General features: G+C 46.8%; 1 protein-coding gene and 1 non-coding gene across 8 annotated transcripts; both read left to right on the top strand.

The window, feature by feature from the left end:
• Window positions 1-19: 19 nt before the first annotated feature.
• LOC112269800 lies at window positions 20-13,240 on the top strand. 7 transcript variants are annotated; one of them, XR_002961939.1, is made up of 7 exons: window positions 20-271; window positions 372-529; window positions 1,326-1,388; window positions 1,815-1,880; window positions 12,315-12,643; window positions 12,728-12,796; window positions 12,901-13,240. XR_002961939.1 is itself a non-coding variant. In XM_024457001.1 (6 exons), the coding sequence occupies exons 1-5, from the start codon at window positions 122-124 to the stop codon at window positions 12,729-12,731; spliced, it is 441 nt and encodes a 146-aa protein (XP_024312769.1). In that variant the 5' UTR covers window positions 20-121; the 3' UTR covers window positions 12,732-12,796; window positions 12,901-13,240. The 7 variants fall into 7 exon arrangements, 3 of the variants coding, with proteins under 3 accessions (XP_024312769.1, XP_024312767.1, XP_024312764.1); XR_002961936.1 differs by having other exon boundaries at window positions 1,326-1,513; window positions 11,882-12,643; XR_002961938.1 differs by having other exon boundaries at window positions 367-529; window positions 1,326-1,513; window positions 11,882-12,643.
• Window positions 3,007-3,176, top strand: MIR7724B (microRNA MIR7724b). Its single transcript, NR_127007.1, has one exon. It is a non-coding gene; the product is annotated as a microRNA MIR7724b (primary transcript).
• Window positions 13,241-14,429: the final 1,189 nt, after the last annotated feature.

Genomic DNA, 14,429 nt, shown 5'->3' with positions numbered 1-14,429 from the left:
TCGTCCGCCCTAACAGTCTAGCGCCGCCGCCGCCGCATTCTTCGTGGCTTCGCCCTAGCTTCTCTCTCGCTCTTCCGCCGCCGGCCGCTCCGCCCACTCGCAACCTCACCGTATTTCCTTGATGAGTCGATTCTCCACCCAGCTAGCGCCGCGGCTAGGGTATCCTCCTCTGCCCGGTGCCCGCAACCCTAACGCAGCTTCATGGCTTCACTCCGGACCAGAAGCCAAGATAGATCTGTTGGAGACCAGGTTTTTTCGTCCAAGTAAATTGGTAAGTACGCCACATGGATCTGTTGTGTATGACATCTTTTGACCTAGATACTTCACATCTATCTCATCTTCTTTCCTTCTTTTTTTTTTGTCAAGATTAGAAGTTCATACGCTCCGATCCATGGGGGCGGCTGCTTCGTCCAGGACCAGAAAGCTTGATATATACTCCAATTGGACGAATATATGAACCTAGCATGCTGGTAACTAAGTACGTGCCTTTGAATTCTTGGCAGTTCGCAGCTAGCAGCATCGCACTAAGGTAATCACTGTTGATAGTAAAGAATTAATTAGTATGATTTATCTTCTCTATCAATTTAGTTTGTTACGCTCCTAAATCTCTCTCAAATCACTCTTGATAAATCTATTAAGCGTTCTTGTTACAGTAATCTAGAAAGCTTCAATCTCATCAGTAACTTTGTGTTCTTGTTACAGTGATCTAGATGAAGCTTTCTCCTGTTATTTTTAGATCATATCCTAGTTGCATCTCCATTGCATGTGAGACTAACATACAGTGGTGGGCATTTGATCGAATAATAAAATTTCTGTGATTCCCCTATTTTTCCTATAAAAAGGAAAAATTGGTGTGACGATACATTTTCTTAGAAGGGTTCAGATTGTCTGGTTTACGCTATGCACATGGAAAAGCACTTATTCGTCATTTCTGACATTATGCAATTTGGAGGCTAGCTTTACAATAACTTTGCTTCTTCTTCCATTTATAGGCGTAGACGTGTTTCGAAGAATTTTGTAAACTATTATATTTCCTTGCAGAATTTCTCGGTCATGTGTTGCTAATATTCTAAAATATGTAATTTAAATTAACTTCCTGCATTTAGGATGTAACCCTTTCCCGTTAAAAAAAATTATACACTATTTCCCATATACATATCCATTATGTGTACAGATGCTAATTTTTTTTATAGGATTTTCCATGATTGAAAAGCTTCTGAAATTATTCCCCTATACACTGTGATTTATAATATAATCGACTATTTTATGTCTTTACTGGCTTTTTCTGCATGCACTTTCCGTTATATTCTTATGGCTATTTGCAGAGAGGAAAAACTATCTATCATGCATCTGGAGGTGCAATCTAATCCAAGATGGATATCAATCAGGTGGATGTATCGTTCGAAACAAGGATGGATGTATAAGTGGAGTAGTCGCGGCCATTTTTATCTTTCTTTTTCACGCGGCAAAGGAATCCTATAATGGCCTTTGCAGTTGCACCAACAATACTAAGGTCACATTTGTGTATATCATTGCACATTCTAAATGGAACTCTTATTTAAGCCATAATGGACAAATTTTTATGCACAATGTTAGTATATTATTTGCGAGTAAATTATATTAAGGCTTAGCGCGTCAGTCATGATTGTTGGTCGCAGGAATAGGCTGAAAGAAAATAGTGTTGGTCATAATTAGGTTATTTACTGAGTTTTGGGTCATAAAAAATTGAAGGCATGTTAATTTAGTAATTTTAGATTATTGCTGATTCTTCTATGTTTTTCACTTAACTATTTCGTTATTTCATTTTGTTTAAGGTATGTTTCTGTCGGTGTTTTTTCTCAAGAGAAAAGGTTTCTCGGCTGCATCCATTTTCTGTTAAGGTATGGTCTAATTTTGAACTTCCCTGACATGCATTCCTTTTTCACCGTGTTTGAACTTTGTGCCTTATAAGAGCTAGAATTTTACCCTGCATACAAAGTATGTTTTCAGAAGAAAATGAACATATATTGTATAGTTTATTAAGTTATTTAGAAGGTGATCAGATTTAGTTGTGTGGGATATATGTTATTTCCGAGTGGTTATGTACTTTCTCCTTTCCGTAGTATTATGCATCTCTGCTCAACCGATGGTTTTGCTGTACATCTCCTACCAGCAGTATCTTGATCTTCATGATAGCAAAAAAAAATGCTTTGGTTGCACCTGAGCTAGGATGAACAAACAAACTTTGGGTGTGGTTAGGTCAAATTAACTTCTAGTTCCATAATTGATTGAGTAATAAAATTTCCTACCCTTCAAAAAAACCCTTCTAGTTCCATAATTGATTTAAGGATTCCGTTTATTGATGGCTCACAATTCATATACACACATTCTTGGTCTAAGCTTTCTCATATTTGTGTGTGAGGTTCAAAGCTATACTGATATATTTACTTGGATACCTTAAAATCAGGTTTTACTGAAATCTCAACTCACAGCAACGATCCATGTGTACGTAGGAGCAATTGTTTTTAGCTTTATTTGATTTTGTATGTATATGGCAGCGTTTTGTTTCATTAATGTACGTAAGCGAATACATGTGATTCCAGCACATCAGCTGCACATAAAAGCCGCTCCCTACATACCATTCCATTTTGAATGAATATTCACAAACCCGTAGGCAGACCTTGCCAATAGTAAACTATTTCCTATACGGCCACCATCCCATTTGAATATTCACAAATCTCAAACATGTGGAAGTTGCTAGGCTTGAGGACAGTACCTAGAGTGCAGGAGCTTATGCAAGGAACGATACCATGGAGGTTGTCGTCCCTCTCGCACACCCTGGTTGCCTGCTCCGATTTGTTCTCGATCATAAAGACGCTAGTATGGGTGCTCACGAAAAGGATATGGGAATTGCGGCTATGGGCAAAGACGATTAAAGATGGTGCCATGCAACTCAGGAGCATTAAAGGAATGAAGGTTTTGTGCTTTGCCCACCCTGCAGCTCCGTCAGGGCCGGTTTTCAGCGACTTTGGCAGAGAGTGAACATGTACATGCTGGCCAACCCAACCCCACGATCCACCATCGGCATGAGCATGATGTGTGTTCTCAAATGTCAGGCCAGTAAATCACCATGCTCGTGCTGGTAAAGGGTGGAGGGCTTGGGTTGGCCCACATTGACATGTTCACCCTGTGCTTGTGGTCGCTGAAGACGGGTCCTGGCAGAGCTGCAGGCCAGGTTGGCAAAACGCACCATCAAGCCTGAAATGATCCCCATTAATGACTCGAGTTGCTTTCTGCCATCTTTGATTTGCTTTGCGTAGGGCGGCTAATATGGTATCATTTTTGTGAGCGCAAATACTGGCATCTTCATGACAAAAAGTTGGACCAGGCGACGAAGTTGTTCGAGAGGGACGCCAAACTCAATTGCATCTTTCCTTACACAATCTTCGGTACTCTAGGTACTATCTTCAAGCTTTCCAGCTTAGATATGTTTGATTTGGATTTGTGAATTCTTAGTTAGAATGGGATTGGAAATTGGCAAGATTTGCCCCGGGATTTGTTGATATACATGATGCTCTGTCTGCTGTTGCCAGTCCAAAGATATATATCATCGTGAAACAGATTTAGATAAGCAATCTGAATGGGACAGCACACAACCATGCTAGATTTGGTTTGAGTGCTTTGAAGATAATAGATTACTTTGAAGGTGAGAGCTTAATTGTCGTGGCATGAGAATAACAGAGTTAGCAAAATATCATTTAATGCACACAATCTCTTATTTATTTAGAAGTATAAAACACACCATCTCTTTCCGCTTACTTCAGTAGTACGTAGTTGGACTTTTCAAACTTTTTTTAAGTAATACACTCTCGGTTTTGTAACGGGTACACAAAGGTGGAAATTAGGCAGTGCTTAGTAACATGTGCACCTTCTCTGATTCTCCTAGTCAGGCTACTCATAGTTAGAGTAACTTAGGTACGTACTAAGATCTACTGGTCTCTCGCCTCACGGAGAACTCTCTTGAAAATCATCCCCGAGCAGCTTCAGGCCGTTCATGGCTGCGTTGTATCTAGATCTTGCAGCAATGTCTTGGGATCAGGTTATACTTTGTCTGAACTTGCCGGACAAACAACTTGAGAAGACCCTCTCTTCTGCCTCTTGCTGGACAACCCCCAGGCATTGTCCACCCATCCTATCCTTGTGACGGCATCGTCTGCTCTCCGAATCCGCCTTCCATTTGCCTCCAAAGCAGGTTCCACTATACACCTCTTGTGCTCGGCTTCCCCTTGTGATGGCGAATAAGTGAGTGGAGGTTACCTCATTGAACTTGCCCACCACAAGAGGAACCCAAGAATGGGAGGTGCTTGGTGGAACTTGTGATATCGGCCGTAGAAGGCAGGGTTGGAGAGGAGATGGTGACATAGTTTCGAGAGGAAAAAATGGCGGACGAGGTCTGCGGGATTGTCCATCAAAAGGGGCAAGGGGATCTCCTCGGCATGTTTGAGGCAGGTTGAGAGACAGTCTTGCCAATTCTAGATGTAATATTGCCAAACCTAGATACAACACAACCACAAACTTCTCGAAGCTACTGCTAGGGGATGAGTTCCAAAAGATTTATCCGACAGATCTGTAGATCTAATTAGCAACGAATTTGAAAAGGATTCTCAGAGAAAGTCATTTAAATAGACTGAGAATAGTTAATCTGGGTTTGGCTTGGGCTAGTAAGTAGTACAGTGGAACAAACATTAGTTCGCGGAGCATTTCCGAAATTCTATTGTATACAAAACACAACATGCATGCTGGGCAAGATCACCATCACGACCTAGTGACGAGAACTAACGAGAGCATCATAATATATCAGTCACAGGATTTACAGCAAAGCAGCCAACCACATCATATATAAGTTTTGTTGATTTAAGTTTTGATGACGGCGATGACGGCAACAGGCCGATTCTCTGTTTTTTTTACTGTAACCAACACAACGATTCTTAGAACAGGTAAGCATTAGGGCATGTCCAGCGCAGACGCTAAGGACCGACGCCAGGAACAAAATCCCAAGGAAAAGGCAGGTTGCGTGCAATCCCAGCTGTGTACCGTTGCTGCCTAATTAATCGCCGCCCGTTAAATGCGTTCAGTATCTGGAAGTAAGCGTCCAGTGCTGGAAGCGGAGTTTTTTGTTTTTTTTTTTGTTTTAGGAAAAGACGGTCGATCCCCGTCATTCGATTAGGAAGAGTAGAACTGTACAAAGAGATCCAAGACGGGTCCCAGGAGAAAAAAGAAAAAGAAGAAGAAAGGAGAAGGGCAGAAGAGCCAAAAAGGGGCTAATCTCCCAGATCGCTAGAGCACGCCCGAATGCAAGAACAAATATCCTCCCAGACGAGGAAAGCAAGCTCAGGAGCAGGCATTCCAACTCCCCTAAAGACGCGCCTATTGCGCTCCGTCCACACACCCCACCAAGTAGAAGATTCTATCGCTAATGGCCCGCTTGTCGAGTTTTGTGTGGCCCCGGATGTGTTCCTCCTAGAAAGAGTCGGCAGAGGAGGCCGTGATGGAGGTAGGCGAGGTAGCATTGCTCCAATCTTGAACGAGGTTCCAGGTCTCCTTTGTGTAAGGGCAGTGCTGGTGGGAGTGGACGATGGATTCCGGATGAAGATGACAGAGCTGGCAAATGGGGTTGTGAGGCCATCCTCAGATGGCGAGGTTGTCCGCCGTTAGGATCTTGCCATGAAGCAGAGTCCAGGCAAAGAACCTAACCTTAGGCTCCACATGGGCGCACCAAATCTTGACAGGGGCAAAGTGGGGGAACAATCCCAAGAACTGTGCCTCATAGGCACAGGCCGCAGAATAAACCCCGGAAGAGGACCACCTCCAGGTGATGGCGTTCGGCTCATCATTAAGGGTGACACCCAGGATGCATTCCCAGCACTCCACGAAGGCGGAAAGCTGTTGTGACGTGGACATGCGCAGGAGGGAATGAATCCAATTCTGCGAGGAGATTTCCTTCTGGACCGTGCGGTTCTTTCTTGTGGCGATGTCGAAGAGGGAGGGCCATCACTGTTTGGCGATAGATCCGTCCGGCAGCCAAGCGTCATGCCAGAAGAGGGTCTTCGTGCCAACGCCGAGGCGGATCGTGGTGGTGGCCCGGAAGAGGTCCACATCAGCCCTGGAGCAAGGGGAGGCAAGCCCAATCCAAGGCCTGGTTGGCTCAGCCCAAGGGAACTAGAGCCATCGCTGACGCAGTGCCCTCCAAAAGCGTTCAAGATCCGGGATGCCTAGCCTGCCCAGATGCTTGCGGCGAGACACCGTGCTCCAATTGACGAGGGAGAGAGAGCGTGCCTGCCCTTGGGGGCCAGAGCGTTGCCAGATGAAGAGCCGAATGAGCTTGTTCATTTGCTTGAGGATGCCGCGGGGAATGGAGAAGGTGGTGAGGTGTTATGTCGACATGGTGGCGAGGACTGATCTGGCCAGAACCACACGACCAGCACACGTGAAATGCCTTCCTTTCCACCCCGCAAGCCAGGAGCCAATCTTGTCAATGAGGGGCTGAAAAGCTGCCGCCTTGAGGCGAGTAGGGCTGAGCGGCAGCCCAAGATATGTGCAAGAGAAGCAGCCGCGCCTAGCCAGGAAAGCCCCCAGGGCCACCGTCGCCTGCTCCTCGCTGCAGCAAATTGGGAAGAGCTCTAATATGTCGAGGCTGGTGCAGAGGCCTGAGGCGTCCCTGAAGAGCTGAAGAAGCCTATTGATCGCCGCCAAGTCCTGAGGGTCCGGACATGTAAAGATCCCTGCGTCGTCGGCATGGAGGGAGACCCGCACCTTCACCCGGGCATTCTTGAAAGGTCGCAGCGTCCCGTACTCTGCGGCCCTCCGCAAAATGTGGTGAAGGGGGGCGATGGAGATGATGAAGAGCATCGGGGAGAGAGAGTCACCCTGCTGTAAGCAACGGGCGTGGGGGATGCAGGGGCCCGGGATGCCATTGAGCAGAATCCTGGAGGAGGACGAAGAGAAGAGCATGGTGACCCATTGGCGCCATCTGGGGCTGAAGCCCAGACGTGTAAGCGTTTCTAACAAAAAAGGCCAAGCAACCGAGTCGAACGCCTTTGAGATGTCGAGCTTGAGGAAACAGCCTGCATCTCGCCTGTCGTGCATGCATGCCTCTGACGATGCCTTGAACGAGGACGAAGTTGTCGTGGATGCATCGTTTCTTGATGAAAGCCGACTGATTAATGGACATAAGCTTGACGAAGTTGTCGGGGAGATGAGCAGCAAGGCGTAGGGACATAAGCTTGGAGAAGATTTTGGCGAGGCTATGGATGAGACTAATCGGCCGGTAGTCGCGAATGGAAGAAGCGTCACCCTTCTTAGGCAGGAGGATCACATTTGCCGAGTTGATGAGCCGCGAAATATGGCCGCCAGAGTTGTCCATGGCATCGATGGCGAGCTTGAGGACACCTTTGATAAGCTCCCCATAGACGGAGTTGCTTACCAATTTTTCATTTTTTTTGTTATTTATTCTTCTCACCTTAAGCGCTTGGATAAGCGGCTAGCGTTGGATAAAAAAACATTACTTTTATCAGTTGGCTGGAATTCGAGTAAATTTCATATTCGTGCCCAACGCCAGTCCAATTCCAATCCCACCTCCTCCTTGGCTTGCACTGCGTCTCTTCCCTTTCCAGCGCGGCATGGACTGCGTCCTCCTACGCCGCCTCTTTCTCTCTCTAAGTCAACCCCACATGATAGAAGACCGAGTCCACACGCACACATTCCCGTCAAATGCACCGACAAGCATTCTCCCCCAAATCCCTCTCCGCCGCCAGCCTCCGCGCACTTCTGCCGCCAGAACTCCCGAGGAGATCCTGCTCCGCCTCCCGCCCGAACTCCTGGGTGCCCCTTCCGCGCCTCCGTCGTCTGCAATCGCTGGCTCGGCCTCCTCACGGGCCGCGGCTTCCTCCGCCGCTGCTCAGCTTCTTCCACAACGACACCACCGAAGACGAAGGGGTCTTCCAGTCCAACTTCGTCCGTTCCAAAGATCCACAATGGCAGGGATGCTGCGGCTCGCTACTTCCATTGGTAGAAGAAGAAGAAGAAGAGCGGACGAGGCAGAAAAATTTAAAAAAGGGCAAGGGGTCCAATGAAAAAAGCGTCGCGCCTGACATGCGGGACCCACACGTAAGAAATACAGTCAAGAGTGCTTAAACCAACGTTTTGTATGCAGTGAGATAGTTGGACGCAAAACATGTGGTTTTGCAGACAAATTAACAACAGTACGAGCTTGTTGAGAAGTCTGCCTCAAAACCTGTGGTTCTGTGAAATTTACTCTAATGAAAATCAGTACAAGCAATAGCTACTGTTCGAGTTGTATTCGCATTGGATTCCTAGTGTGTACGGAGTGCAAGTCCCAGTAGGTTTAGCAGTACCGAGGCCATGTGTGTGTTTAGGCTTGGAGTTAGCAACGTAAAAGGTCAGGTTTACGAGTGCTAGTCGGGTTAGGAGTTGAAGACACGCTTGTCTCACGGAGGCGATGTGCTAGCGCCTCGAGGCGGGCGAACGGTGGCTTGCGTGGAGTGGCTTTCAGCGGATTGGATCGGGCAATCGGTGGTTGTGTGGTGGATTAGCATCCAGCAGATCAGATAAGACTACCATCACAGTGCACCAATGTCCTAGTGACGGGAGATCATCCTTGTGGTCGAAAAGTACTCGACATGAGGTCAAACTGTGTATGTATGTCCATGCCTTAGTCTGTGTGTCGAGGTTGTGTCCAAGTGCTCGCCAGTGTGAGGTTCTGTTGCGGTGGAGGTGTGTCACGGTCGAAGGCATGTTCAGTGAGTGGTGGTGGAGCCGAGAATCGATCATGCTCCTGGCCAGAAACAGAACGCTCATAAACTGTCCCAAAAACTCATACGAAAGACATAAGAAAAGTATAGTTCAAATTTCTGTTACTTTATTATATTTGAACCCAATGCTCAATAGTCCAGTGTCGCGTCTGCTAACGTGGACACTGGGAGTGCGACCACCCCCTTCTGATTAGGCAGGGTGGCGTCTCGAACCTCACCGGTAAGGACTTCGACTCCGATCGTTTACCCAGGATCGGGCCACCGGAAGGTGTAATACCCCACGTCCTGTTTTGTGTGTATTGATGGTGGTGGATGGCACAAGGGAAGAGTATAAGGAGCTGCTGGAGCGGCGAGCTCAAGCCTAACTACGGAGGCCCGGGGAGGAGGGAGAAGTAGACGCTGCTCTTCTCCGGCGGTCGGAGCACCAATCCTTCTCCTACCTCGAACTCTCTATGCCTGGTCTAACGCGGATGCCCACGTTTTTTGGATGGAAGCCTTGGGCCTCCTTTTATAGTTCAAGGGGACACAACAGTGGCGAACTAGGGCACACGGCATGCGTGCTGCTACAGGGGAACATCCCTGCTGCAAGATGAATATGAAGTTGTCTGCCTGCTCTCTGGCTTCTGTCCAAAGTGATATGTACCCGGTCTGGGGCGCAAAGAAGCTTTCGGCCCTGTCTGGGCCGAAACGGTGATAAACCTGGCGCGGCATGGAAGCTGTCCGCTTGCTCTGTGGCTTTTGTCCAAAGTGATCTGTACCCGGTCTGGGGCGCAGAGAAGCTTTCGAACCTATCTGGGCCGAAAAGGTGAACCTGCCGCGTCCAGCCTGCAGTCCTCGCCAGCGATCGTCACACCACAGTTGCGCAGTCCCGAGGACGCCTCTGAACGTACCAGCCCAGGCTCATGGGCACGAAAGTAGGAGCCCAGGACCGGTTGAGGTAAGCAGGGACGTATTCTCTCGCCGGGCACTAGACCAGGCGCCCGGGGTAGGAGAGAACAGACACAAGGCTCCCGGGAAGTCAATCCCGGGACCCATCCTCGGGGGCCCTTAGACGGATGCGGTGGGGCCACGGCCTGAGTTCCTAGGTTCCGAGATACCTCCGTATCCCCAGAGCCGACATCCAATAAAGTAGATTAAACATGAAAAAAAGAGAGTCCTAATTCTATTTTAAAGGTGTCAAATTAGTTCTAAAGGTTTGGGCCCATGCAGATTTTTTTTAGTTTTCGACTGATTTGACCCCCGTTGCATGGTTTCGATTCTCTTTTCCTGTTTTCGTGGGCTTGAAAATTCAAGTCTTGGCGGTTTCCATGGGTGGTAGCCAACGTTTTTTTTATAGCGGGACTAAATGATTTTATTGATGACCATGCGCATGGGTGCATTTATCATCCTGGAGGGTGATATTTTCACCTTAAAATCTGATTTTCCAAAGCTTGATAATGTGTGTTTATGTCTAAATTGGATAACGCTCATAAATATGTCAGGAGGGAGAGACAGAGGGAGAGAAATCTCCCCAGCTGCCAACACAACCTGTAGCCGAAAGAAAACCAACTAGTCCGTTGCTTCGTTGCATGTGTTCAAAAATATGTTTTAGCTTAGTCTTACAAGATGCTGTACTATACAGGGATCTAATCACGTGGGTAATTTGATCAAAACGACAGATATCAGTAGAAAAAAAAACTGAAATATTAGCAGCCGGCGGCTCGTTCATATCCCAGATTGGATCAACCCCACGCACGCGATGGTGCTTCTGTTCAGTAGCCACGTGATCCCGCTCATTGACTTGTCATCGCGTAACGTAAGAAGTATTTGGCTTAATTTAGTTCACTTCGATCGCTTAGCAAGGGCATTTTCAAACAGCCGCGCTGTAGCCATTTCAATAGTGGAAAAACTATGTTGTGTCCGAAGACAATTGGTTCAGCGCAGAAACGGACAAATCATCAAGCAAAATACCTTCTCTATTTTGCAGAAAATATATGAAACATTTCAATAAGAAGGCCTAGCTAGTGTTTATAGGTTTATCCGAGATAATTTTGATTCAAGTAGTTAAGGTGAAAATATATGAGATTACTGCATGTAAGCACAAGTTTACATATGGTATTTTTCTGGAGCCCATTCTCCCGACACCTGCTTGCACTCGTTAGGTTTTCCTGGGCCAACACGGCTTGAACACCGTATGATAAGAGCCCACCTCTAACATTAAGCAGAGTGGAATGGCAGTTGCGCACGACTTATGCAGGTCCCCACCTCCCCACACCACCCGGCCAGATTGATTCCCACTAGCTACCTAGGATTCCAAGGACATAAATTATACTAGATGATACCACGCGCGTTGCCGCGGAATTTACTTATGAAAAGGACGGTGGTAATATACATGAGAATATTTTGAGCATAGAATAAAGTAAATGAACTTAGCTAGGACTAACTAATGCCAGTAAATATTAAAAAATATTTAAAAACTTGTATAAGATGGATCTGCTCACATCATATCACCATGCTCGGTCTCGGCACCACCACGACATACGGCATAGCAAAGGAACCTTCACGGCCGCGGTGATCTTGAGCACGTTTAGAGACGTATCAGGGCAAACGAACCGGCGCACGTAGCGGAGCAAACGAACTGACGCATCGGCCGGCCGTACATGTCGAGCACCATCAGTGTAGCCGGGCGTCCTTCCTGCAACAGAGGATGCCCTTCGAACGTAGCTTTTGGTGTTTTCTGTGAGTGAGGGCCGCGCCATCCAATGCCATTGGCCGGCAAAATGGCTACAGTTACCTTCCATAGCGTCCCGGAAAGTGAAATTATAAGAGGTGTTTGAGAAAGGATGGAAATGGGCTTGAGATGACGCGGTCGGAAATTGGTTTTATAGGCCACGGAGAGAGATCGAGAGTTGCATGCTGACGGCCGGCATTCGTGGCTCGTCAGTTACAAATGGGGATTTAAAAGGAGATACGGACTGTTAGTTGCCTGAATCGGTTCGGGAAGAGACAGGAATTAATTTTCCGGTGTTGTTTTTGCAAGAAACGGTTCATATGATGGAATTCAATGTGACGATGTCGGTCCACTGCTGCAGCTGTGTGCGTTCGCTGGAAGAGGAGGAAGACGATAGATCGCAACATCTGGGCCTGGCAGCGTTGCGACAGAAATGGGCCAGGGAAAGATACGTGTGGGCTATGGGCCGCACCATCGATTTAGGTTTGTATGTGTCGTCTGCTGCATGTGGGCTCCGAACTTGGCCCAACTTAGGTTTCATGGATTTTCCTCTGCGCTGGGCACTGGCGAAGCCTGCGGGAACTACTGTTTCAAAGAATATCGCATTTATCATATGGAATAAATCGAAATTAGAATGGAAACTAAATGAAAATGAGAAATTAAATGAAATGCTGACGTGGATAGGCTGCTTGTGCAGCTTGCAAAATTAATTGCACTTAGTGGGCTTCAACTTTTTTATTCCTCTGTGTTGTATCTTTTGTACGACCCACACACCATCATCTCTCTATAAATAGGAGCCATGCGTATCAGGCAATCCATCAATCCAAGCAAGCCCTCAAAACCAGCCAGCCATCCAAATTAACCAAGTAGACACAAAAACCATCCAGCCATGGCAAGCAACAATGGTCATTTGTGTCCTCGTACTGTGGCTAGTTCTGGAGCAGGTCCAAGTAGAGGGGAAGAGCTAGTTGCTGCAAAACCACGATTGCAAGAAACTGTTACAACCTCTGCCGTGCCGCAGGGGGTGCCCGACAAGTCTTTGCAAGTACTTGTGGATGTAAAATCATAAGTGGCAATAAATGTCCGTCTAACTTTCGTAAAATGGACCTTCTCCCTGAATCCGGTAAAGAAAACTCACTCTTCATTTCCCACGTTTTTATGTTCTCTTTCAAATAAGTTATTTACTGCCAGTTATTTTCTCTTGCAGGTGAACCAGAAGCCATTAAGTACTGCAACATCGGATGTAGCTCTACCGTGTGTGACAACATGAACCATGGTATATATATATGCATTCCGCTACATTAATATATTTTCTGTCATATAGAACTATAAAAAAGATTTGTGCTTAACACATAGATAATGCCTACTGTTTTGCACCAGTTTTTCGCGGCAAAGAGATGAAAATCAACGTGGAACTCTGCTTCGATGCATGTGTGAGTCTTTGTAACGGGACTGAGGCTGCCGTTGCATCGGTTGCAGCCTAATCATGCATGTGCATGCAAGATGTCCAAGGCCGAGATCATGTTGCTAATTCATGTTCAATAAACTTGGATCCTATCAATGGTATCCAAGCAAGTGGGTGTCCTGTTATTTCTGAACACGTGTTTCTATTTCCTCATTCCAACAAGAATCTCAACGAGAATATATTTGTACCCTTGGCCAATTAATATGAATACTACAACCATGTATTTTCTGTTACATTTCAGTTTTTATTTTTTCATGCCAGTGTTGCTGAAAGATAGAGTTGTTCCTACCTTTTTCTGTTACAACCATGTGTGGCCACCATGTCGTCAAAAAAACCCATTTCTGCCTACCTTTTTCTGGCACAAAGAGATGTTCCCTGTTCGGTGTCGTTGGAGCGGGAGGGGTTTCGTCTTAGTGGTCACGGCTTGTTTCTTCGGTTTTGTTCCTGTGTATGCTCGTTGTCAGGGTTTTTCGCACGGCTTTCCTTGAATAAGCCATGCATTATATTGGTTTTTAGGCTCGGTTTTCCTTTTAAACCGTGCCAATTCTTTCTTCCAATCGAATTGAGAGGATCGAGTGTATGCTTGTTCATGCTCTTGAAACTTTGGTCGTCCCTTGATTTCTAAATGTGCCAGAGGAGGAACAAATTGACGTTCTTGTCTTAGAACATCTCTGACCTGTATAAACATAAACTGCAGATTTTTTGTTTGAACATGGGAAGGGTCCCAAAGGACCCGGAAACTGCATTACTCCATTAGAGCGGTGGGATTACATTTTACAGGGAGGACCTCAAGATAAAGAGAGAAAACAACATAGTGCCCTAACTTTTTACGAAAAGGACCCAAAGAGAAAGAACAAGATTACAGTCAAGTCCTTCTCAACCGTTCTTGCGATGAGACTTCCGGGCATGGCAACCCGCACCGTCGCCGGGGACAGCACCACTTGGGACGAAGCAGGCATGAGACGCCATAGAGTCAGATGTCCTCCCTTTTGGCACATCGGCCTGAAGGAAGATAGAGTTGTAGTGTTTGACAACAGTCATCACCAATCCATGGAGCAGCCGCTCAAACCGCCAATAGATACAGCGGGTTGACAGCGACGGCCGTCTTTGCACCGCTGGGGATTATACCTGGGCATGGGTGGCCCGGCCCGACCGGCCCGGCCCGAAGCCCGGGGCCCGGGCTTCACTTTTGCACAAAAAGCCTGGCCCGAAACCCCAAAAAAAGCCCGAAATGGCTTAAATCGAATATTTTTTGGGAAAATGTGTATAAAAATATATTTATTTATATAAAAAATAATTACTTTAATGCTAAAATGGCCTGTTTTCCGGGCTCCGAGCCGGGCTCGGGCTTGAGGTTTACCCGTCGGGCTTTGTGAAGCCCGGCCCGAAACCAGGCCCGGCTCGGGGTTTGCCCAGGTATACCGGGATGAGCTCCAACGAAGAA

The sequence above is a fragment of the Brachypodium distachyon genome, chromosome 1 (assembly GCF_000005505.3).
Source record: "Brachypodium distachyon strain Bd21 chromosome 1, Brachypodium_distachyon_v3.0, whole genome shotgun sequence".
NCBI classification, from domain to species: domain Eukaryota; kingdom Viridiplantae; phylum Streptophyta; class Magnoliopsida; order Poales; family Poaceae; genus Brachypodium; species Brachypodium distachyon.
Note: the sequence above shows the minus strand (reverse complement) of the source record. Positions and strands in the feature narration are given on the sequence as shown.

What these genes read in the sequence shown, in the direction of transcription:
- LOC112269800 (XM_024456996.1), top strand. Translation starts at nt 122, where the DNA reads ATGAGTCGATTCTCCACCCAGCTAGCGCCGCGGCTAGGGTATCCTCCT. An exon ending in GCTAGCAGCATCGCACTAAG is followed by an intron (nt 530 to 1,325) that starts GTAATCACTGTT and finishes GGCTATTTGCAG; the next exon opens with AGAGGAAAAACTATCTATCA. An exon ending in CCAAGATGGATATCAATCAG is followed by an intron (nt 1,389 to 1,814) that starts GTGGATGTATCG and finishes ATTTTGTTTAAG; the next exon opens with GTATGTTTCTGTCGGTGTTT.